Source organism: Varanus komodoensis, unplaced genomic scaffold (genome assembly GCF_004798865.1).
Source record: "Varanus komodoensis strain SLA01 unplaced genomic scaffold, ASM479886v1 scaffold52, whole genome shotgun sequence".
NCBI lineage: Eukaryota > Metazoa > Chordata > Lepidosauria > Squamata > Varanidae > Varanus > Varanus komodoensis.
The window spans coordinates 4733448-4757996 of NW_025336114.1; the positions used below are offsets into that span (position 1 = coordinate 4733448).

Consider the following 24549-nt stretch of genomic DNA (forward strand, 5'->3'; position numbering starts at 1 on the left):
CTACAGATTCACCGGTCCTGGTAAACCTCCTCTTCCATGCATAGCTTTGGCTTAATCCATCTACAACACCCTATCTTTCACTCCAGATGCAACTGTGGAAATCTCTGTTCATCACAATAGCTTAATGGAGTTTCCAATTTCTCAGGCAGAATACCAAAGCACTGTTGAATTCCCTCTGCGTATAAGCTTCTCACTCGGTGGCATTTGCTTGGGCAGAGATTGCTGAAGTGAAAAGAGACCTGGCCTAGGAAAGGAGTGGGCAGGTGATGGGTTTGTGAGTTCTGTTTTTGTTTTCTTTTTACTGGAACTCTGTGATCCACCAGTGGAGGCTCTTCTGGGTGGTGAATAGAGTCAGATGCATTAAGCTGGCTCACTTACTGCACTCTTTGAGCCATATTCTCAAATAAGCTGCATATAGAAGTAAAAATATACATCTGAGTTAATAAAGGTGTATTAACTTGATCCATATTAATAAAGCAATTTGATTATTTCCCCTAGCTAGGAGTTTTGGAGATTTTTGTTAGTGTAGTAGTCACACCGGTGGTTTCCTTTTGGTAGACTGCTACTGTTGGCTTATCTGATTTGTTTCCAGGCACGACAGGTGATGGAGAGAGAATTCAACAACCTGCTTGCCTTGGGTACTGATAGAAGGCTTGATGATGTGAGTACAAAGTACTATCCTCTGACTAAATCATGCTGGGAATTTGAGAAATTTTGGGCTCATACTATTGGCTAAGAAACTGATGAAGCAGGTAGAATACTGGGCATTACAGTTGTCTTCTGTGAAGGAACACCGGAGCATTCAAATGCTAAGTGGGCAGAGAAGTGGACGTGCTCAGCTAGGGAGCTTCCAGATCACAAATAGGCATGAGTCTCCTTTACAAACTGTGTGGTGGGAAGAGTTGGCACTGAGGCCACTTCCTTATTTCTTGGGGGAGGAAGGCTTGGCACCTGTTCAGTTTGCTTTTCATTTTAATCTAAAAGGGAATTCTGTTCACTGCCATATGCCAGGGCATTGGCTCCTGCAAACCTGTTACTTTTTAGGAAACAGAATATAAATATCGCATCCTGGGTGGATGTCCCCATTTTAGTTTAGCTTTAGGTCTCCTTCAGCTGAACAGGATCAAACTAAAATGTGAGCAGTCACATGGCTTTGCATACATTTAAATCCATCCCACTAGTCAAAACTATGCTAGTCTCTCTGTAGACCAAACCTTGGTCTGTAGGCTATAGAATATACTCCCTAAGAAGTAATAGAAACTGTGTATTTTCAAACTCCTCTGGACAAAGCTGTGAAGACCAGTGATGTTGGAAGCACTCCTCCCTTCAGCTGGGACCGTGTAGCCCTCCTTTTGTTCTTACTGCTGTATACCAAATTCCATGAGGTATGGAGCTGCTCTCTTTGTCAACCATATGATGTCCTACTACTGTAAGAGAAGCAAGTTTCCACAAGCAAACCTTTTGTATGCTTTGTGAATCAATGTCGCACTTCTTGCTGTACTAAATTTGTCTGTATTAGTCAGTCAATAAATATAAATGCTGGACTGGAAATTTATTGAAGGGTTTCTTTAAGCATGGGAATATGGCAACATCTTGATATAATTGCCAGTTTTGTCCGAGCATGTGCAATGAAGCTTCGTGTGAAAACCTAGCAGAGGGAGGGACTGTGGAAGAAGGAGGCAGAGTGTCTTTAACGTTTAGTATCTGGCTATTATATAAATGCCAGCTCAACAATTCTAGTGCCAATCTATATGTGACATTAGCACAACCCAGCAAAGTTCACAGTGAACCTCTAGTCCATCTGCTGCATTTTTAGTTTTAGTTTTCAGTTGCTGTGTCCCTGGAAATGTATCCAAGATTTACTAATGTAAATTAGTACATGGATTTACACATGGGTTTACCACAAATAAGTTCACATTTGAAGACGCTTTTTCTCATAACACATTTAAAATAATACAGCCCTGAAAAGCATCCTTATTCATCATCATGCACAACAAAAGTTGCAGTTTTGGCATGGTAAGTACACATATAACGCTTCCCCTTGACTTTCTACAACCAGAATAATGGAACTGAAGAGCATTTACTAACATAAAAGTCATTTAATGAAGATTAAAGTTGCAGTAAGTGCACAACCTGCCTGTCAATCTGCTATTAAAATGATCACATAAAAATCCATAAGGAAAGGTCCCTAGGAAGGTAATCTTGCAGCTTATACTTTTACAGTACCCATAATGTACAAATTGTCATCCCAAACACAAAGGAACACATACATCTCATGAAGAGCTACCCAGTCCTAGATGAAAGCCAATGATCAGGCAACTATTTACAGAACAAGGAAATCCCAAAAACATAGATTTAGGACTATTTCACATATGGGAAAAACAAATGCATAGACCAGATAAAAAAAGTATCTGTTTTGCCATAGTTATATGTGTTTGGAACAGGTGTCTAGATCAGCTTCCAAATGCATGTAATTGAAGCAAAATAAATATCTTTTCCATTTTCAAACATGATGTTATATGCAACACATTTTCAGAGATTTCCCAAGGCACTTGGGCCTGAGAGATAGAATACAGATGGAACACAAACACAATGTGCTAAAAAAATGGAGAAAATACTTTACAGTTGTCTCCCCTTTAATAGAACTCTACAGCTTGTGATGTAAGGTGTGTGGCTTCACTCAGCTTCATGGTAGAGCAGGTCAGGTGCACATGGGCTGCATGGAATGAAGAAAGGGCTTCTGTGAAACAGGTAGTAAACAAAATGACCTGGGAGAGAATGGGACCAAGAAGCTTGCATATTCAGCTTTCCATTTTATAGAGAAGATTCTGTCAATTGGATGCAACAATTTCTGTGAAATCAACTCTTTTGAGGTGGAGGAAGGTTCTAAATTGTTTACAGGTAAGTACAGAGGTCTCTTGGAAATTACCATACTGGTACGTATGCCACAAATAACTGCATAGTGATAACCACCTTTTCAGAAATGGGAAGGTCTGGGCTTAGGGCTATTCACACACAACCTTTTTTTTCAAGAATCGAAGCAAATATTCTGACAGGCTGTCAAAGACACTGATAACCTAGAAAAGGAACATGTGTTTGTATGATGTATTTGTATCCTAACCTGAAGTTTACTTGGCTTTATACTTTCAGTGCCAGGTGAAGACATGTTTATTTTCCCAGACATTTTATTTTGTTTTTGTAAACTGCCCTAGAAACACAACTGAAGGAGCAACACACAAGTCTTTTAAATACACAAGTAAACTGTGAAGTTGGGATAGTCTGTATGGGAATTATACCAGTTTTCCCTTCCAGTGAACTCTGTTGGAAAGGTTAGGTGGACATAGTAGGATTAGTCCAAAATAATGCAGTGATTTTTCATTACTGAGCAGGAATAGGAGGCCAGGGCTAGCCAGCCCAAGTTCAGTGCTTAATCCACTGCACTACAATGATCACAGCTGGGAAGATCTATGTAAAAATGAAGAATGAGCAGCAGGATTGAGAAACTGGCTCAGATCTGACATATACCTCTCCACAGACCCAATTCCAGCTATAATAGAGTTAGCAGTTTTGCAGTCCCTGCAACTGCAAAACCCTGGGGCATTCCTGATATTAGATTTTCTGCATTCAGTCCTTTCCAAGTGTCAGAACAAATACATGAGTCAGAGAGTCACTAGCACCTGCTTCAAACAATTACAAGAGCATAGAGTGATGAAATTCTGAGCTCTTCCGCATAAGTATGGCCATTACACTGCCAGAAGGGAATCAAGACAGCCATTCACCTTCATCTGACTGTATGCATGAATGTTCTACTTTGGAAATACAACCCTGCCTTAATCCACTTAGTTCAGCTTAGTACTCCTGGGCCATCCCTGCAAGACTCTGTTGGCACCAAGCAATTCTCCTTGGCTGCTCTTTTACTCCATACTTGGTACAAGACTTCAAAAAAGAATCTGCTTCTGTCATTCTTTTGGGGTTGAAAATACATCTAGCACTGTCCAGATGTTCTGAAACATATTTATTGGTGAAGGTTTGATCATTAGTATCTTGATACTAGAGATTCATGCCACCAGAATGTATTTCACTATAATACCTTTATTAGGCTGTCTAAAAGATCACCAAAAATTGTGCAACTTGTTCAGATCCCAAGATCTCTTATCTAGGCAAAACATTGTGAAAGGTAAGGAGGTTTAAAAAGTGTCTAGATGGATCTGGTTCAGAAAAATCATACAGCGGAAAATGCCACTGTGTCCCATTTCCTATCGCAACCCAGGGAGAATTATCCTAGTTACGACTATGGTAACAAGGGGCACGGGTTGAATTTTCACAATACAGCAGTCTGTGTTGCCAGGGATAATTATGCAGATCCCTCTCATGCACAACCAGAAGGTGCAAGAGGAAAAATAAACTGCTGTGGTTTATTTATCCCGCCATGATTTTGCCAACTTGGCCATTGTCTACAGTTCAGATGCTCCAAGGTGAGGTGTGAGAGAAGTCTACAAGTATTCAAATTAGGTCCAGTAGATCATGTGATGGTTGCAGAAAGCTTCTGCTGCCCCTGGTTATGCTGGGAAGGAGGAGTGGTGGGTGGGGCAAATGTTATATTCTCCATTTTGGGTAATATGAAGTCCAGCGGTTCTTAGGCATATTATTGGCCATTGTTCTTGTCCCCGCCACACCACCACCCAGTTTTTAATGTTTTGTTTGTTATGACTGCAAACAGAAAATGGGTATGGGGGAGTGGAATACTGTCTTACATTCTGGGCAAAGTACAGGGAGGGGGTGCCATTGGATGATGAGGGAGAAATTACATAGTCCTTGTATTAATAAGGACTGGGTAATAAAAAGGAATCATTGTCTATTTGGGTACATTATCTAGTGATTGGAGAACTGACGTGTCAGAGAATAATGTCCCAACTTCTGGTGGTATAACATTTCCCTAGATTGTACAAAGCTATCACAGCAGCATCAATTTTGGACATGGTTGCCTTTCCTCCTGATAATTCAGGTCCTCTCCAAATTTTTGCTGAGAATGCATTGGATTTTTGTGGACAGTTCACTGTGAACTGATATTGAGGTCCACCCAGGGACCTTTGGCATCCAGGCCTAGAATGTTTATAAAAGCTTTGAAGTCAGGCAAGGCATCTTCTTGGACAGCAGAAGTCTGTTGTGTCTCCAAAGTCTAGTTACTAACATGTTATTCCCTGAGGCTCAGCACTAACACTTTGGTCCACAGCTTTTGCCTGACATGGGTTGCATCCAGGCTCCCATTTCTCATAGACCTACATTCATCTACTTCCAAAGTCTCTAATACCCCTGTACCAGAGCTCCTTTAGGAAATCTCAACTGATCTACTCCAGACTTTCCTTCTGAATAAGGATACTCCATGTCATAAAGTTCTCCCAAGCAAGGCACTACTGGTTATTTTAGAGTGGTTTACTGTAATATGTAAACTAACCTAGTAAATTATGATGCCATCTTTCTTTTGGGACAGTGGGCAGTAGTATATCTAACATGATAAGGTTTGCATAACAGCATTCTGATTCCAGGTATCTTCAATAGGAGCCAAGTATTTGTTTACCTAAAACATTTATATCCTGAGGCAGGTTCAAAAATATAATAAAAATGCACAGTTGCAATGATGCACTAAACATTAAATGCATTATTATTAAGAAGAGAAGCAGCAGACAGTGACTGCAAGGGGAGCACAAGGTGTTTGAAACCAGTTATATAGGTTTCAGTGAAGCGACTAAAATTGAAGACCTTCACTTCTAGGAAGGCCTTCACAGCACACTGAGGCAGAACATTATTGGAGAAGAAGTAAATCCATCCTCCCTGGGCAGCAAATTCCAGAGTCTGGCTGCAGCAACTAGAAAGGACATCTGCCTCTCCTCCCTCAGCCATGATGCCAGAATGTATGCAAACACACTGATCATAATATTACAGCAGACACTTTGTGGAGAGGGAGAACCGTCAGTTATTTTTTCTCACTGTAAAGATAACAAAGGAGTATTTTTCCTGAGCTTGTGTTTTTCTGTTTTTGATGCATTTGGACTGTATTAATTTAATTCTTTGATTTGCCAACTAATTTTTCAAAGGCACTTACATCAACAGAATCACTTTATGTGTTTCTTTATTGACACATGCATCAATCCCCCTGCATTCTCCGTTCTCCACACAGAAAAAGGCTGCTTTGGAGAGAATGCAGACTGTTCAGCAGTGGGATGCTGGTGTTCCCATTGATGGTGGCAGCAGCGAGAGCAGCTCCAAACTCCTGAACAACCTTATTGATTGATAATGTTTTCCCTTGCTGTAACTAGGAATTTGGAAAGACTGCTGGGGCAGTGTACATACAGTCCCTGCTCATAGGTTTACAGTCCAAACCTAGGGATGGAGGAGATGAAGGAAGGCGGGAGTGAATCTGTGTTACTGCCACTGCTATGGCTGTGTTCAGTTCTGTCAATGAGAGAGCTTGTCCTCCCCCTTTAGAAATTTGGTGAAATGGTAGCTCCAGTTTCTCTGCACACAAATTTTGGAGGTCTTTGCCCAAGAAGCACTGAAAGCAAAATAGTATAATATTAAAAATAAAAGCACTGAAAATAAACAGCATGAAAAACCAATGTAGTAAAATACCATAATTATTCCACCTAGAATAAACACTTTTGAAGCATTATGGACAATGTATAAGAACATAAGCCTTAGAAGATGGCTACCACAGCCAGCGTCATAATTGCCTCAAAATGGAAAGCAGAAAATAGCCCAACTCTTGAGCACTGGAAAAATAAACTAGCAGACTAAGCTGTAATGGCAAAGCTAACTAATTATGTAATAGAAAACTAGCCAAAGAATTTAATGATAAGTGGAAACAGTACTATGCCCAACTTACTTTATAAAAAAATCTACATATGGATGGAGTGGAACTTTTGCAAATATTGTCAGAGATTACCATTTAAACTAATGCGTCATCATTATAGGAAGAAGAGTCACACAAATAAAATAGAATTCTGAAAATACCGTTAGAAGTTAACTCTTGTATTGATGCTTTGTCATTATAGTAAGTTGAATCAAGATGAATAGAACTACTTAAGTACATAACTGGTTAGAGTGAAAACTGCTTTAAAATGGAAAGCAGAAGAAATTTAATTATTGAAGACTTGGAAAAATAAGCCAGCTGATTATGTAGTAATGGCAAGACTGATTATGCAGAAAGAGTACTAGCCAAAGAAATAGATAAGTGGAAATTGTATTACACACAACTTCTTTTAATGGAGATAATAACAATGGAAAAAGATATGTAAAAGAGTACAGAATTTTTGAGAGAATTGTATGAGATTGGAAGAACCTGTAATTAATTTTAATTAAGTGCAAAAGAGGTGTGATTGAATAGAAGGGATGGTGGTGGCTGATTTACAGTGATTTTTCTTGATTGTTACACATTCTGTGTAACTTCTGTTTGGGAACCCTTGGTGCTTCTTTGTGATCTTTATTTGTATGCTCATTTTCCTTTTTTTCTTTCTTTCTAATTTTTTAAAATTAAAATAATAATGAACAAAACTTTTAAAATCCTTAGAAGATGGCTTAGGCAAGGTTACATGGCTAGAAATGTGCATAAATATTGTGTGCACCTTGAGGTAATATATGGGACAGAAGGTATGAGAAACATAAAGGTGTGTGTGAGGGGGGGGTGGTGGCATTTCTTCAGGCCTGGGACTATTCTAGTATAATGTTTGGATTTCATGGGTACACTTCTAATCGCATGAATCCCTCTAGTGGGGTAACCTGAGAATAGATTTCCATCCCTCTTCTATAATTGGATATTTACAGCTCTGTGCCCATCCCTGAAACATTACCTCTGAGTTGGCCATTATGAAGACAGTTTTCATCACTTCAAGGTTAATGTCATGGTTTTAGCACCTTCTTAGAAATTACTGGTGTTTTTCAAAAAAGGGTTAATGAGAGAAAGAAACTTGATGATTTTCCCTGCTTGGCTGTTTAAAAGAGAATCCCCATCTGGATTCTTTTTATTTTCTTAAATCTGGCTACAACTTTTTGTTGGTCCCACTACATGGCTTTTCTTTCCAACTTTTCTTAGAAAGTTCTTCTACCTTCCAGCCCAGTGGGGAAAGAAAAAATGCTTGTCACATTATAATGAAAGATTATTTTGAAGAATTCAGTATGTTCTCATTGCACAGAGTACCCATTTTTCCCTTTTTGCAATAAAAGCCATTTGAGCCTCACACTTTTCACTGCATTGTACACTTGCCTTGTGAGCTTTACATGAATGGCATTCATGTCACCTCTTGACATTCTCCACCTTATAAGTGGATAGCGAACATTTCATATGTATTCAGTGAGAGAAGAAATTCTCTAACCATTTCTGCATAAGGCTCTTAATTAGCAGTTGCAACCTCACAGGTAGTATTTGGTTTGTTGCTGGTGCAGCTGTTTGCAGCCTGGACACCTTTCCATATCCTTTGCAATGCTCCAGGATCAGTGATATTCCAGAACTTGCATCCTGTGTATGTGAGTGAGAAAGAGGAATGCCAGCCACAAAAATGGTGGAAAATTTAGAGAAAAATGGTACAAATGCCCTTCTTTTTCTAGGGTGAGGGTAGTAAAAGAGAGACCATCTTAAAAATCTTGGATTTTGCCTCAGTTCTACTCAAAACATACCGCTTCAGCCACAAAGCTACCCAAATCATGCTTGCCTTGTCTCACAGACTTTCCTGACCCGACCCTTCTGTGGCACAGGGACCCTGATCAAGACCCTGCCCTACTTCACAAGTGGCCTTCCTAATCAGTCTGTCTGGTGTGTGGCATTCCCTTTCTTTACAGGGGGATGACAAGACCTTTCGGCGCACCCCTTCCTGGCGAAAGCGTTTCCGTCCCCGAGAGTTTCACAGCATTAATATGCTCAGTGGGTCAGCAGAGACGCTGCCGGCGGGCTTCCGAGTCACCTCCTTGGTGCCTCTGCCCCCTCCTTCAGCACCACCGAAGAAAATGCCACCAGAAGGTATGGTGCAGCTTTTCTCAGCTCTTACTCCTGCGAGATGAATAAGTGCGAGCCATACCGTCAAGTGCCTGGATGTTGCATGGTGTGCTCTCTCCTAATACCAAGCCCATCATTCTGCTGTCTTGAGTCACATCCAAAGTACCATACCAGCCTCCTGCATGGATCTTGCCTGCAAATACACAGGTCTTCCTTTTGGCTTGTGTTACCCTCCTGCACGACAGTTTTCATATGGACAGAAAGGTTCTGAGAGCAGTTCACACTCCATTCTTTTCTTCTTGTTGAGGTATCCGTATATGAATTCCTTGCAGGAATTTTGCTTAGTTCCCTAGCCTGGGACTGGACTCATAAAAAGATAAAGCAGCAAATGATCTTCTGTACATTGATTTGTTTATGCAAAATTTGAAAGAAAGGATCTGACCTGCACCTTTGTGTATAGGACGCATTATAAGTTGAAGGGCTCACACCCATTTTCACTGTTCAGTGAATACTAGTTCCCATTTTCCCAAAGCTGAGTAGCCCCCTCACTTCAACTCAGGTCCATGCAGAGTATTCACTTGCTGCTTTAGACTTCGTATATGTGGTCATTTGCTAGTCTGAAAATTTCTTCTATTATCATGCTCTGTCACCATATATCTCTGGTGCCCAAATTCTGTTTAACAGCGTTTGATAATAAGTTTGTTTTTGATAATTAAGTTATTAAAATTGCTCAAAGAAAAGCCTATAATTCCTGATGTCCATAATAAGCCAAACTAGGCAACCAGCAGGCAACCAGGGTTTAATTGTGTGCTGTGCATGAGAGTGGTGACCTCACTAATTGCATGCTTTTGTGTGTTATTGCTGAATGGTTTGCAGTTGGTGCATCTGGGTCCCAAAGACTGGAGACATCCACAGTTCGCACATACTCCTGCTGAAATTCAGTTTCCAATGGGATTTGGTCCAGGCCCCAGGTAAGTTTAGAAACTAGGACAGAGCAGCTACATTCTCAGTGCTCAACAGAAGATCCAGAAGTTAATGGATAAAATCAGAATTTGATACACGTGCTCCTAAATGCAGTCTTGTTTTCTTTTTTTGCTTAATAGTCAGGGAAATGCCCTACACTGCTAGTTCAGCCTTATATGCCAGAATTATGCAAACCAGTATGAGGACAAAAGAAATTACATGGGGAACTGTGCTGTATTTGTGTGTGAATTTCAGCATAGTGTTGACCCCAGTCTAGTACATGTTGGGTGAGAGGATTCAGTGCTGTTGTCATGTGGCTGGTGGAAAGCAGATTAATTCAATCAGCAACCCTAGTCTCAACAACCACAAAAACCCAACTCCCTTGAATGTGGAGGTGCATCTGTGTCTCTCTTCTCTCATCATGTGTGAATGGGAATTTCTGTCTGTGTGTGTTGTCTGGTGTGAAAGGGAGAGTGATCAAGTGGAGCCTAGATTCACAGAGTACTCTTGGGACTTGCCTCAGTCTCATATGTAAAATGATGGAGTAAAAGTTTTCTAGGTTTTTTCTGGTATACCAGTTTCCTTAACCACATGCATACATGCAATTTTGACCTGTCACTTGACCCACTTTTTAAAACTCTTTTGCTCTGCATGTGCACACCCTTCATTCATGCTTTCTGATTGTAACCCAATTGTTTGGCTTGTGTGTTACAATCTCTGCAGGCCTGATAAATTAGAGTTGCATTGTTTCAGACATTCCCAGATTGGCTCCAGACTGCTAGGCTTTCTCCCAGGCTGTGCTTGAACATGTTACCATTTTCCCTGATTTTCATTTTCCCTAGGTTTTCAGCATTTTCTACGTTAGCTATCGTATTATGGAACAAGAGCACAGCAAACATCAGTAGCAATGTACAGAGATTGCAGCTCATATGCACTGAGACTGTGTATTTGCATTTATTGTCCTATCCCTTCCACTAACTTTGATCTTTCAGATTGCACAGGTCTATTCCTCAGACTAGATAATGAACAAGGAAGGGGGTGGAGCTAGGAGTGTGACAACTAAAGGGCACAACAGGGAGGGCTTCAGACTTCAAATGTCACATCTTCCAGCACCACACAGATTAAAGCAAGAAGAGGCAATGCCTCTGTTCTCTTCCTAAGCATCACTGCCTGATTTCCCTGCTCTTCCACCTTCAGTCCAAACTCTGCTCCATCAGTCCTGTGCTGCAGTCATTTATTTATCTGACAAGAGCCTTCCCTGGTTATTTTAAAAGAAACAAAGGTGGGTGTTCTTTACATGCAGGGTATATTAGAAAAAGAGAACAAGCCTCCCCGGCATCTGAAATGGAAGGCTGTGCACTACATGTGCCTTAATGTTGTTCGCATTTGCATCCCGCCCTTCCTTTATGGAGGCCAAGATGGTATGCGTGAGCTTGGGCTGCCCCCACTTTATCCCCATGAGGTAGGCTAAACTCAGACAAGGACTGGACCAAGGTCACCCACTGAACTTCATGGATGGTCAGAGACATGCATGCGTGTCTCCAAGCCAACGTCCAACATGCTGACCACTACTCCACCCTTTGCTGCCGTGGCTGAGCTTAACAAATTGGGCGTCATATCCTGCACTGCTGTCCTCTGGGGATGAGAGATAATTATAGATAATGACAGCTGCCTGCAGTTTTGCACTCTCCCTGGGCAAGGCAAGGGTGGCTGCCATTCTGCGCTCCTGTGCTTCAAATTTTACTATTATACCACTGCTGTAGAGGAACAGATGTTAGCGCAGCAGTGACTTCCAACATATGATTCCTCATCCAGTCTTGCTTTCAGGAGTCCTTTTCTCTCACAAGCCGAACAAATAATGTATGGGTACATTTTCTTCTAGAAATCTGAATGTCCCACAATTAATAATAGAGTAGGGAAGTGACAGTGAGCACGCAAACAAGCTGCACCCTCTGCCCCAGTTCCAATTCCATTTTTTTTTCGTTCTGTGTAAAAGGGTAATAGTATGTTGGAGAATTACATTAAATGAATTTGAGCCAGTGAAGAACCATAAGCAGGCTGCCTTCGGATTCCTGCTCAGCTGTGAAGCTCTCAGAATAAGTTCATGGCCACTCTCCCTCAACATTCAGGCTATTCCATCTTTCAGGTTTACTGTGAAGCTAAATTGCCATTCTGAGTTGGAGGAAGGGAAGATTAATAACCACTTGCTGTACACTGTGAAGGTTCAAAATATTTTTACTGAGATGCAAAAGTTAAGTGAACAAAAACAAGATCATTTCAATTCCAGGTTGTAGCACAAAAATGTGGAAAAGTCAAAGGGGTCAATACTTCTGCCAGGCACCCTCTGTTGATTATCAAACCGTTCTTTCAAAAGAAGTTTCATTAAACGCACACAACAAAACAAAACAAGCCTTTCCTCCAAGATAGGTTGAACACAGGGGCCCGTTTATTGACAGCAATTGCTACAAGCAAACCACTTGGGTACTTACTCCTTTTCCAGATTATTACAGAATCTCTTCCCTGCACAATAGTATAGAAGCTGCCCTGGTTATGTGCTGTGAGTGCATTAGCCAAGAGAAGCAAGTGTTGAAATCTCAATGGGTCACAGTAACAAAGAGGAGGAGGAAGTAGGAATGTGCTGAATAGGCGCTGGGGAGGCATCTATGGAAATGCAGCTAACAGCTGTTGGATAAAGATAGTAGACTTTATTCCTTCCTCCCCACGGCAACATCAGCACTGAAGCTTCCAGAGACAAGAACAGACTCGGCCTTGTTTACTGGGTGTTCTGGAATCAGAACTGTGAAGCAGCCATTGCTGCATTTGTGTCCGGCCTGTTGGGCCAATGATCAGTGTGAACTCTGAAAATTGTGTTAAAGGCTGGGGACTTGCAGTGCACTAACTCTAGCAGCATAGGGGCTTTGAAGCAAGACAACCTTAGCAAGATCTTCTCAGCTACCAGATCTGGGTGGACTGTGTGTGCAAACGGAGGATTTGCTCATGCTTTCTCTGACTCCGTCTGAAGTGAGAGTGACAGCTTGTTGCAGCAGTGAGCCCTTCACTGGTGCTGGGGACCTGCTGATGCCCAGCCTTGCCCCTCCTTGGAGCTGACCCTGCTCAACAGAGCTGTGGAAGGAATGAAAAGCTGACTCAGTCCTTCCCTAATACTCATCTGAAATGCTACAGATCTTCTCCTGCCTATCATGGTTGCCATATATATTCCCTTCTGCCTGTTCTGCCTAGTCAGGGATTCAGACAGTACTGTAACAGCATATCTGTCATGTTTGCCGGCTCGTGCCTGGACAATCCCAGCTGCTGTAGTAAAGTTAGATTGACAGATGAGAATGAACAGACAGGTGCAGAGCAGATTTGCTACAATGCAGTATCCCCTGATGTTTAATGCAGCCTCTCTACCTGTTGTTTGTTTGTTCTTTTGTTTGTTTTCACAGCACATTCCCATTACTTATATGGCTATACACTGGCTGCTTTCCGGGAGTAGGCCAGAATCTGGACTATGCTTGCTCCTTGGCTCCAAAGAACAGACGCTACCACAGGCCAACCATTTCAGGCTACTTGGCCAAAAGGACATTCTTCCTCCTGCTTGTACACTACTCCCCTGGTCTCCTGTTTGGTGTCCTTAAACCCCGATTATATCTGTGGCTTCTCATCTAATCCTCCCCCTTCCTTTGGCTTTAGACACACTCTCGCACAGAGAGAGAGAGTGAGAGAGAGAGAAAGAGAGAATGAGAAAGAGACCAGGCTTCTCTGTCACCAAGTCTGTCCTGTGTGTGATGCAGCGATCTTGACATAGGTCTGGCAAGATGTAGAAGGCACCTTAATGCTGCTCCGCAGCAGTCTCTGCACCATGATCTGCCTGTGCTTCTTTTACCAATATGCCTGAGAGCAGCAGTGGCTGCTCGTTCTCACTGTACAGATCAGAGACAATCGCCAAGGAGATGAGGCAATGAGAATATGGGAAAGCTCTCCCTAGGCATACCAGGTTTCTGCTGGGGTTTCCCACCGTGCCACAGGTAATGAGGAGCTTCCACTCAAGAATAGCATTGGCCCTTAGATCAGAAAGGGCCCAGGTTGTAAAGAGGATGAGTTAGGGCTTGATGGAAGAGGAGGAAGATTAGCTACTAAACAAGTTGAAATGTCTTCCAGGTCCCAGGTCCATGTATGAACTGAAATGAAATAGGATGTTGGGAGTACAAGTGATATCCTCGTACATCTCTGTTGGGTACACAGTAATTGCCTATCTTTCCCTTGTAGACAAACATAAAATCCCCCTTTCTCCTCTTTGCATTTACAGGTAGACTGTGATCCAAAAGATTCCTAGCTGTTACTGTTTCTCCCCCTCTAGGGTAGGATCTGTTTGTCTCCTCATGCTGCCTTTTGCCTTGTGTGGCCCCCTATTACTGACGTGGTATTTCTTGGTGGCTGGAATGCCCTATACTCATACCGTGCTGTTTGAAAGTGCAATATCCAAGAGACTGTACAGTTGCAATGTCTTTTTGGTGTACGACTTGCCTAATACAGTATTAAATATTTTTTTAATTTAAAGAGTGATCCCTTTATATCAATAACCTCCTTCTTTTGTTATATTGGTACTGCATGGATTCCAAACCCTGCAAGCAGGTCAGGAATGGGTGTATGTGTGTTCCAATAAACCAGATTTTAAAGCAAGGCTGATTGATTCATAATTCTCTTCATTGATCTGCTCAACCACAACTAGCTTTGACCCACATGGTCATACTTTGGAAGCATCTTTGAATAGAACACCAGGGGTGACTTGGGGCATGTGATCTACATTTTGCCTGCAGATGGTGGCTATTTGGCTAGTCATTTCCATAGACATCTGGCTAGGCACCCCGAGAAAGAAAGCTGTGCTATGTAGGCCTTTTGTCAAATCCAGCACAGCTTGCAGTCCCATTTAACTGCTTCTTGACTGGCAGGGAAGGCCAGGTAGAAGCCAAGTGGCTGTATCATCCCCGTCTGAATGAAGCATAAGGCTTTCATCCACACATCATCTGCCCTGCCAGGTTCTCTTAGCTGTGTAATGACTTGATACTTTGCCCTGTACTTTGCTCTAGGTGGCCCCTGTTACTTCTGAACGTTGTCAATTAGCAAACCTTATTCTGTAAACAGTCCTGGAGTAAATATGTCCCACACATGAAAATACTTGCATCAGACCTCCTGTCTTACGCTGCAAGGGTATGTCTTTACAGAAAGTTTTGGCACTCAGATGTGCTGATTTATCAGATTTCACATGCCACACACTATGCTGATTTTATGGATCCCCCAAGTAATATACACAAGAGACTTCTGACACCTTAAGCCATTTTTTTGAATATTAAAACTACTAGAATGGTTCTGGTTTAACCCTTTCAAAGAGAAATCAATCCTCTCTTCATCGCAAAATAAATTCAAACAAAAGAATGCCTTTATTTTAGTTTATTTTAAAAATCTCACAATAAGTTAGCAAAAATACAAAAATGTCAACTCCACACAGTAGAAAAGACTTCAGTGGCAGCCTTTTACATGGCTTCTGTGCCTGGAAATTGCAAACTACCAAAAGAAGTTGGTCAGATAGCATCTTTTAAAAAAGTACACACACTTGCACACATCCACAAATATTAAAAATAATACCATTGGCCCCCAAAAGAAACAAACCTCCTAAAACAGGGAAGAAAACAGAAAGCCACACTGGAATCCTTGCTTAGCACTCATTTGTTGTGTCGCTTCTCTCACCCTTCATTAGTGTTCCCAATAATGCCTCAGAATGCTTTGAACAGCCAATTTCCAGAGGAGATTAGATCCAAAATCATCAATAAACTGACAACGCTCTACCTTTCTGGAAATCAGGCAGATGTTTAAATAATAGGAATCTTTCTGCTTAGCCGGTTATGATATAGAGGGTGGGGTGGGGCACGCAGAACCACCTTTCAGGTACATGGAATTGGGTAAGTGACTTCACTTGTTAAAGTTTATGGCTGGCTTGGGAAACAGAACCTTGTCCACTATTAGTTGGAAAGAGAACCTTTCTCCATTTGGAACATCATCCAGTGTTAGTGAGAAATGTCTCCTAATTGTACAGTTCTAGTGTTTTGTGGCTTCTACTCTACAATCTGATGGTGATGACTTTAAAAAAGATGGAGGGATGAGCATTTGTTTTCTGCATCCTCAGTTCTGAGCCCTCTCCTCCTGGAACGCAGCAGCCACATCCTCCACAGCAATACTGTCCACAATTGAAGACAGAGAGTGAAGATTGCGGTCTTCAGAAGAGTCGTCACTCAGCAAATGATCTATGGAGAACAAAGGAAATATATTAAGGAGGGTTTTTTCTTGCTGTACAAGAAGTCATACACCACTTGGGACTGGAATCTGGCTTAGTGCTTCTCTGACTGAAAGTTGTCTCCCATCCATACTGAAATATGAATTATATTTAGCTCACAATCCCATGGATATTAAGACAGAAAAAAGGCCTGCAGCCTGCAATATTCTCCAGCCAGTTGTTTGTTCCATCCAAATAGGCATGGGACTGCTAAAAGAGCCCCACCTCATTCTCTAGCTCCAGCCATCCCTTGCAGCCAGTACCCATTGTTTTTACATTAAGAGATTCTGCTCTCAATCATTCTGATTTTTTCCAGTATTGAGTAGCAAATGCCTTGTCTCCATTTGCAGTAGTAGGATATTTGAAGTACTTGATTAGATCCATTGGTGACACTGAGACCGGTTGAAAATCTGAACTACCGTGTATACAGATGCTGCTTATTATCAAGGTAGGGTACACAAAAATTGTTCTTATAGGCTACCTGTTCCTGTGCAAGCCTGCCGATCTATTCTGATCCTGTGGGAAGAAGCCCTGCTCATCCTCATCCCATTGCTAACAGAAGTAGGTAGGGGAGATTTCCTCTGTTACGAGTATGCCTGTTAAGGCTTCAAAATGCCTTACCTAGAGAGGAACAGATGGTCCCCTCCTTGTTGGTGTTCTGCTGCTTGAAAAAACTATCTTTTGGCATGAACTACTGGTTTTTTTAAATTGATTTTGCTATGATTTTATTGTGCCTCCATAGTAGAGGGACTAACTGAAGCACTGGTTTGGACCTATTGGTTGATATGAAAACTGTTAAAAATCTAAACATGTATGCTTATGAATGCTGACTATTATCAATTGTTTTATATTGCAAAAAAGAGATTTTTCAGTCCTTCAATTAAAGGAAGGATTTCAATCCTTTTTCAATCCTTTCAATTAAAATTCCCTTCCAATGTTAACATTTAATATGTGCAGAAAATCCTCTGCCCTTAAGCACAGGTCTTCTTTTACAACCCACTCGAATGAACAATAATTAATAAAAATATCAGTGGCTTGCATGTATGGAGCAGCGCACTGCTCAGTTGTGTTAATACTTTTGTATAGCCTTGTTACAGTTTTAGTATCCATTATTTTTTGTTTTTCTTTTTGTAGAAGGGAGGCAGCCTCAAGGAAACTTTGGAATGGAAAACGTAGGATATTTTAGTAATAGTAAATAAGAAAGAGGGTTTCCAAAAATCTGCACTGTCGGGGTAGCAGGTAGATAGAAACTTCTGCCTTAGTCTCCCTAATTGCTGCTGAACCTGCCCTAGAAGTTTATCATGCGGAGAAAACGAGAAGAGTGTGATCATATAACTTACATTGGGCTCTTTGGAAGAAAGGGTGTGATATAGTGGGTTTACTTCTGAGTAGGTTTTGCATGTTGAGTTATGTTCTAGGGAACCTTTTGCAAAGTTCTAATATTCAGGAAGATTTCAAAGTCACTCTTGGAAAATGGGCTACAATCTCTGTCCAGTGGCTGGAAATAACCCTTTGGAGTCCAGGTCTATTTTCACCAGGTTTGCAGTTGCTTCCCAGTTAGCTGGAGCCTCCATGACCATTAATCATGACAGGTATACATCACCTCCAGTATCAAAGGTAGTATGCCTTGTGCTCTAGCTGCTGGGGAACATGCAGGGGAGAGTGCTTTCACACACTAATGTCCTGTTTTTCTATAGGCATCTGGTTGGCCACTGTGTGAACAGGATGTTGGATGAGCTAGACCCCTGGTCTGTCCAGTATGGCTTTTCTTATGAAATCCAGAAGCTTCACCACTGCATGTGGCATTTCTCCTATAGATGCATAGAAGCAAGCAGCAGGAACATACATGTGCTTGCAAGATGGAGGTGGGCAGAAGAGATTAGAAAGTTATTGGGAGTGAGAATGTTGGCTTGGTGATGGGGTGGAGCTTGACCTCCAAAGAGCCATTGACTATTTGGGTTTCCAGTGAGGACTCTATGTGTTGTGTTGCTTTTTGCTTACCTCCAGGATGGGTGCTGAACTCCAGCTGGGTGCTCCATTCTGGGCTGCATGAAGTGCTGCTCGCTCCATGGTCACTAGCCACCTGGAATCAGAAAGTACTGGCCATTAGAATGACTTATTTCCAGTCTCTACACCACGACTGTACCCTGACACATTCCCTGCTTCACTGGCTTAAGCTAGTTCTTTTTTCTAATATCTCCCCTCCTGTAAATTATAATGTTCATAAAGAATGTAATCTTACTTGTTCAGATATTTCAGAGAACCCTTAATGAAAATACGGATAAGACAACCATTTGAAGGCAGTGAAGCCTTCAAGTTGATGTAAGGAACATCGACTGGGATTTGGAATGGGTGGGGAGATCCGATAGCAAGTTGGCACCCATCTGCTTGTGTTCTTAGCGGGTGGTGATGTTGGAGCAGTTGAAGCAGAATATATACTTCATCATAATACAGTTTGGCCTTCAAGAGATACGATGATCTGATCCCAGCATAATCTGGGATAAGGTGGATGGTGGGCACTGGATGCTTGAGTACTTAGCATGGTTGCTTCCTGCATAGGGTGAGGGTGAGATAAGAATTGGAAGAAGCATTGCATTGGCCAGCAAGGCTGTAGGGAGGTGACTGTGGTTCAACAGTACATAAGGAGCAGAGGAATAGCAGTAAAATTTGATGTGCAGGGGTTGACTGAGATGGTCCCCACAGCCATTCATGGCAAGGAAAGTCCAAAACTGCAGCTTACTGTTTTGACCCATATCAACAAGCACCTTCTAGGAGTGTTCATCTCCACCATAAGTGGATTCTGGTGAAGCTGATGTGTCTTAATTGACCATTGTAGATGAAGCCACCCCAAAATATTTTGCAGTACTGCAGGGAGCAATGTATCACTGCTGGGAAGATTTATTTCCCCCCAGCTGTTGCGAAGATTGCTGCTAAGCTCAGAAGGAGCAGGGAAGTCTCATGGGGTGGCAAATGATGTCAAATCCCAGTTAATAAAAAAGGGGTTGGTGCTGCATTTTTGTGAGCCTTGGCTGCCCATACCACTGATAAGTTAGAAGTACAAGATACGTAGGAACTATAGGTTGATTCAGATGGCCTTGGGCTTGTAGTGACATGAGCTGAATGAAACGAGGCGGATACTCTGCACAGGGTGGTGTGTGTGTGTGTGTGGCACCCAAACCTGTCTATTGTAACGTTTGGCTTTGCTTGGTTAGCCATCTCAGCAGTAGTTACTATACTGAATCTAAAGGGGTCCACAACAAGTGAGATAAGTGAGGCTTTCTTTTCTAGCTGTGAGCTGCATTGTTCTTGTCAATTGGGAAAACGTGCTCTAAATAGTATGTTAGGACAGAAGTCCCGCAAGTAGGAAGCGCAGGCGCCTACCCTGACTCCGCAGCAGGGGATGTGTGCATACTGCCCAGCCATAGTGTGTGTGTGAATGAGTGAATGACAGGGAGAACAAGAACGAGTCTACAGCTTGCAGCTGTTCATAACTCTCTCCATCTCTCTTTTTAATACCCGGCTGGATGAGCATTCCAAAGCTGGCTTTATGTCAAGGGGCTTTACAGAGCACACAGCCTGCAAGAAGTAAATACTTCTCAAATGGTTAGGTAGTTGTGAAGAGGAGGGCCAACCGTGCTGCTCTTTGAAGTTAAAAGCAACTACGAATGTGGGATGAGTGCTTCAGCCCTGAGGAGGGTGGCCACTTCTCCCCATTGACAGAGGACAGTCCTGTATTTGAAGGACTGTTTGGTCCGGTTCTAGTTTAAGAACAAGGAACCATAAGAACCGGAGCCTGTTTAGCATCTGAAGGGCAGGCTGCAACAGGTAGGCACTCAGGTCACTTGGTCACATTCTTCCAAACTACAGTGAGATGCCCTATATTTCTCTTGAAATTATAATAGTTATTTCTATATTTGCATCTATATGTATAAATTAGCATACGTCAATGCCATATAGGTTTCCTCTCTTGATAATTTTTAAGGAATTCCCTTGCTTGGAGCACACAGGCTGTGCTTCACCTGCTCCAAAGAGCAAGTCTACACAATGGGAGAGGTATGGGTGGGGCAGTTGTATCCATCATCATAAAACAAAAGTCCATTGGTGCCCCTGATATGTCTGCCACCCTATTCTCTAGGCTGGTCTGAAATAAGAAAGGATATATTATGATGTGCATAATTTCCCTAGTATGGAATATAATGTGTCTGTCCTGTGCTGGTACATAGAGGGGCAGCTCTAGTCTTCATGCAACTAACTAAGACCCTTGTGATAAAAACAGACCATGTGCAATACAGAAATGGGGAATCTCTTGTAAAAGTGGAAGATCTCCATGTAGTGTTTAAAGCTATCAAACATAGCAAAATTCCACTTGTAAACCTCGATTTCAATAGAACAAAAATCATACAAATGCCAAGACTCATGTTATTGCAATGAATCAACTATCAACAGAAGAGAAGAATAAGCTGGTACCAGCTCTGATGTTTATTGTCTGGTTTGCAAAAGGCTGCAAGAACAATCCAATAACAGTTTCATTTTCAGATTTTATTTTCTGCTTGTCTTCCTTCCTTCCTTTACTGGTTTATTAATGCTAGGAAGACCACAAAACATTCAGCCAGTTCATTGTATTGGAGAAGAGATACTCTGAAAGGCGGAGCTCTGGGGCTACTGGACAAGTCCCTCTGCTGCTGAAGGACTGCCTAGGAAGTGCCCAGAAGGCTTTTCACATATTTGTTTAATTCAATGTTCTGTGCTTTAGGATTCAGGAGCCAGGTCTGTACCCAAATGCCCTTGTGCATCTTTAAATGGAGACATCCAGTTACTCATTTGAACTCAACAGGTGTCCACTTCTCAAGCTCCCCCCACCCATCCTTTCTCATTGGCACATGTGCTAGAATTTGCTTCTGCATGCCATCTGTTAAATAATATTCTGTGCACTGGTCACTTCAGCTGTAACAGATGTGCCACTTATTCTGCTTTATGCCCACCTTGTGAAACCTCTTTGTAACTGATGAACTTTGCATCCCATATACCTAAAACATCTCTTTCACAATTCTTCATTGTGCAGTGCACTGAATCAGCCAGGCTTTGATAACCACAGTTCTACTTCAGCCCTTTCCAGAGGCAAGTTGTGCTTATGTGGTTCATGGCTTTCCCAGAGAAGTACCTGCATGGTTGCAACTACCTTTATGAAAAAAGCAGCACAAAAATGCAACTTAGAGTGGGTAACTAATGGCATATTTTAGGAGAATGATGGCCAGAAGACAGCCTTTCCCCAAACCTGGTCAACTCCAGATGTGTTGGACAGCAACTCCCATAAATTCCCATGACAGGGGATGATGGGACACACAGGCCATCACAACCGGAAGTTGCCAGGTTGGGCGAAGTGTGCTACACAATAACACATATAGCAAATTCATGCTAACATACTTGATCCTCTCTTTATGTGGCAAGGAAATAATCCTCCAGCTCTCACTGACTTACCTGAAACAGTGCTCAGGATGCCTTGAGCAGCATAACTGGTCAGAACATCTGGAGAAACACAGTGCACTGGATTCCTCTAGGTGCCAACAAGGCTCTCGTTGACGACTGGATCTGTGTGAGCACTGAGAGATGCCCACAGGCCAAACCAGTCATTTAGAAGCGGGGGCCCATGCGGCAGCCCTGGGCTCCTTTGCTTCTTGGATGTGCCTGCAATGTGGCGGTGCGGCAATTTTCGACCCCTTCCCCGGCACTTACCACTGGCTGGGTGCTGGTGCTGCTACAATAGCGCAGTTCCCGCTGGTCCCGCTCCTGCTGATTGAGGGTACTGAGCAGGGCTTGTAAGCGTTCGATGTATTGGATGGCGCTGCGCAGGATCTCCACCTTGGGGAGCCGCTGGTTCGGGTTCAGTAAAGTGCTCCGCTTCAGAGCTTCAAAGGCCTCGTTCACCTTCTTCAGCCGGCGCTTCTCCCTCAGGGTGGCGGCACGACGCCGGTCGATGGAGACGCTCTTCCCCTTGCATACTTTGCATGCCCAGGGCAGGCACTGGCCCGGACTGTGGTCTGGCAGGGCTGAGGCCTTGTCCTCTATCCCAGCCCGGCCCTCAGGGCATAGGCTCATGCTCGCCCGGTCTTGGTAGGCTGCCGGCTCATAGCTGTGCAAGCGGGGGCTCAAGTAGTTTTCTCCGTCATAAAAGCGTTGGTCTGTGAAGAAGTACGGGTTGGTCTCTAGGAGTTCCATCGCTAATGTCTGGCAAGGCAGAGCCTGTGTTGGGGAGTGAAACTCCGGCCCCTCACACCAACTGCTTGGTGGCATTTAAACCCCGTGCGGGCATTAAATCACAGAGATAAATATAGCCAACCTCCAGGAAACCTGAGCTTGCCCCTAAGCTGCTGCTTCACATCAAAACTTGTCCATCTGATTTCATGTACTCTCCCTGTGGGGATTAGGCTGCTGTTTGGGGCAGTGCTGTGGCTGAACGGGCGGGGTGGGGGGAGTGGATGGAAGAGCTGGCATGTGCTCCAGAGAAACCCAGCCGCCTCTCAAACAACAGCCCCATTGGATTTATTTTCACTTGCTCTCCTACAATGATATTGATGATCGTCCGGCTCCCTGAGCTGGCAGCTCCGTGCGGCATTCCTGCTTCATCTGCTCCTTTCAATTACTGCTCCCTGCCAGCCCCAAGGCCTCCGCAGCCCTTCTGGAAAGCAGCAATGCAAGCACAGGCACAAAGGCAGGCCTGGTTGTTCTCCTGATTGGGAGAGGCGTCCCTCTTCTGTTTTGGTGGAGGGTTAGAGTCTAGGCAAAATAAAATAAAATAAAATAAAATAAAATAAAATAAAATAAAATAAGGAGGAAATGGATTGCAACAAAGGAAGACACTGAGCTCTATAGCATGCTAATTTGTATGTCTAGATGCATCTGTTGCATCTAAGAATAGGAAATAATTGCTAAGTAGACACTGAATACAACTGACCACCACAGTGCAGAATTCCTGCTCTGACTTCTGTCCAGGTCCTAACTCTTCTTGGCCAACTGCATGGCCTTTTCTGATCTTCTGTCCCGGTGTTCCTTACCTGCACTTGGCCTCATTTGCTCTGTCACTCACTTGGTGTTCTTTTGACAAGAGTGACCATGGTTCACAGGTGCATGTTCAGTTTATAAAGAAGGACAATACAGCTCAGACTGCTTAACAGTTACTATTAATAGTTAATACAAACTTCCAGAAGTACTTCTGAGTGTGGAAGAGAGTCCTTTCCCACATGCTTGACAAATGGGCCTCTACAAGTGAGCACGTCTTCAAAGGGCCTCTCCTGCTTATCTTAATAACTGGGCAGGTTCATACCAAGATAAGCCACCCCATTCAGACAATCAGGCTTAGAGCTTTGAAGGTTAAAACCAGCAGGTTGGCCACTGTGGAAAAAGGATGCTGGCCGATATAAACCTTTGGAATGGTCCAACAGGGTGCTTTTTATGCTCTTCTGCAGGATGTTCGGCACTCCAGCCCAGGTATAGGCAGCCTGGCATCCTCCAAAATACTTTGAATTACAGTGCGCATAAGCCCCAGCCAGCATGCCCATTGATCAGGGTCTATGAAAGTTGCTTATTGGGTGGTAAACCAGTGAAAATTAAGCCTGAGTTTGCATGCATATACAGGGCTATAAGAGTCTACCAGCCATGCCTGTCCCCCATCTGGGTACTGCCTTTCCCTGAGCCAAATACCATCTAAGGGACTGGTCAATGGAAAGAATGTCAGGAAAAAAAGTGACAATATTTTCTCTTTCACAATCCCCCTCCCAACAGGAGGGACTTTCTATTTTGTTCACATTTCTCAGCCCACATGCTCAATGGGGTGGAACTTTGGGCAAATTTCTAGCATGTTTCAAGTTTGCCCCTGCACAGTTAAAAGTCCCACCAGCCTATGATTCATCAGAGAGGTGCTTTTTTGGGGGAAGTCCATAACTCAGCTGCCAGACAAGACCAGCATTTTATGTTTAATTTTAAACACAACACAAATATCATCCATGTAAGAATGACTTAGCCTTCCTCACCCAGCATTTTGGCTGTAGCCAACCCCGGAAGCTTGTGCCTTTTGCCCAGAAATCACATACCCCGCTTAGGAAAAAGAATGTGCAACCCCAGACCAATTGAAAGCATGCATTGCTCTAGTCTTTCCTTTCTAGAAGGACCGCCTACCCCAGACAACCTTCCCAGTTCCTAGGAGCTTCTGGGAACCTGCTTCTTTCAAGACTGACGCCTTCAGAGTCGTGTTTATCCCCTTCAGAGTTCTGAG

General features: G+C 42.9%; 2 protein-coding genes across 4 annotated transcripts in view; one reads left to right on the forward strand and one right to left on the reverse strand.

Moving 5' to 3' along the window:
• The window catches only part of PPFIA4 (PTPRF interacting protein alpha 4), a 137696-nt gene extending 123400 nt beyond the window's left edge, over positions 1 to 14296 (forward strand). For 2 of the 3 annotated variants that reach the window (XM_044447554.1, XM_044447553.1), the window contains 4 exons: positions 593 to 661; positions 8833 to 9010; positions 9863 to 9957; positions 13396 to 13643. In XM_044447554.1, the coding sequence (XP_044303489.1) occupies positions 593 to 661; positions 8833 to 9010; positions 9863 to 9921 (306 nt within the window). In that variant the 3' untranslated portion in view covers positions 9922 to 9957; positions 13396 to 13643. Of the gene's footprint in view, positions 1 to 592; positions 662 to 8832; positions 9011 to 9862; positions 9958 to 13395; positions 13644 to 14258 lie in introns of those variants that run through there. The other variant, XM_044447551.1, reaches the window with a different exon arrangement.
• Positions 14297 to 16129: 1833 nt separating this feature from the next.
• On the reverse strand, positions 16130 to 22571 carry MYOG (myogenin). Its single transcript, XM_044447555.1, has 3 exons — positions 22014 to 22571; positions 18282 to 18363; positions 16130 to 16251 (listed from the first exon to the last, which is right to left on the reverse strand). Exons 1-3 carry the CDS (start codon positions 22569 to 22571, stop codon positions 16130 to 16132), a joined length of 762 nt encoding a protein of 253 aa, XP_044303490.1.
• Positions 22572 to 24549: the final 1978 nt, after the last annotated feature.

Bases quoted from the DNA above. Each gene is read 5' to 3' on its own strand.
- MYOG (XM_044447555.1), bottom strand. From the start codon at position 22,571: ATGCCACCAAGCAGTTGGTGTGAGGGGCCGGAGTTTCACTCCCCAACA. The intron at 18,364-22,013 runs GTAAGTGCCGGG...TTCTGATTCCAG, and splicing joins GCACCAGCACCCAGCCAGTG to GTGGCTAGTGACCATGGAGC. The intron at 16,252-18,281 runs GTAAGCAAAAAG...TGTTCTCCATAG, and splicing joins GTTCAGCACCCATCCTGGAG to ATCATTTGCTGAGTGACGAC.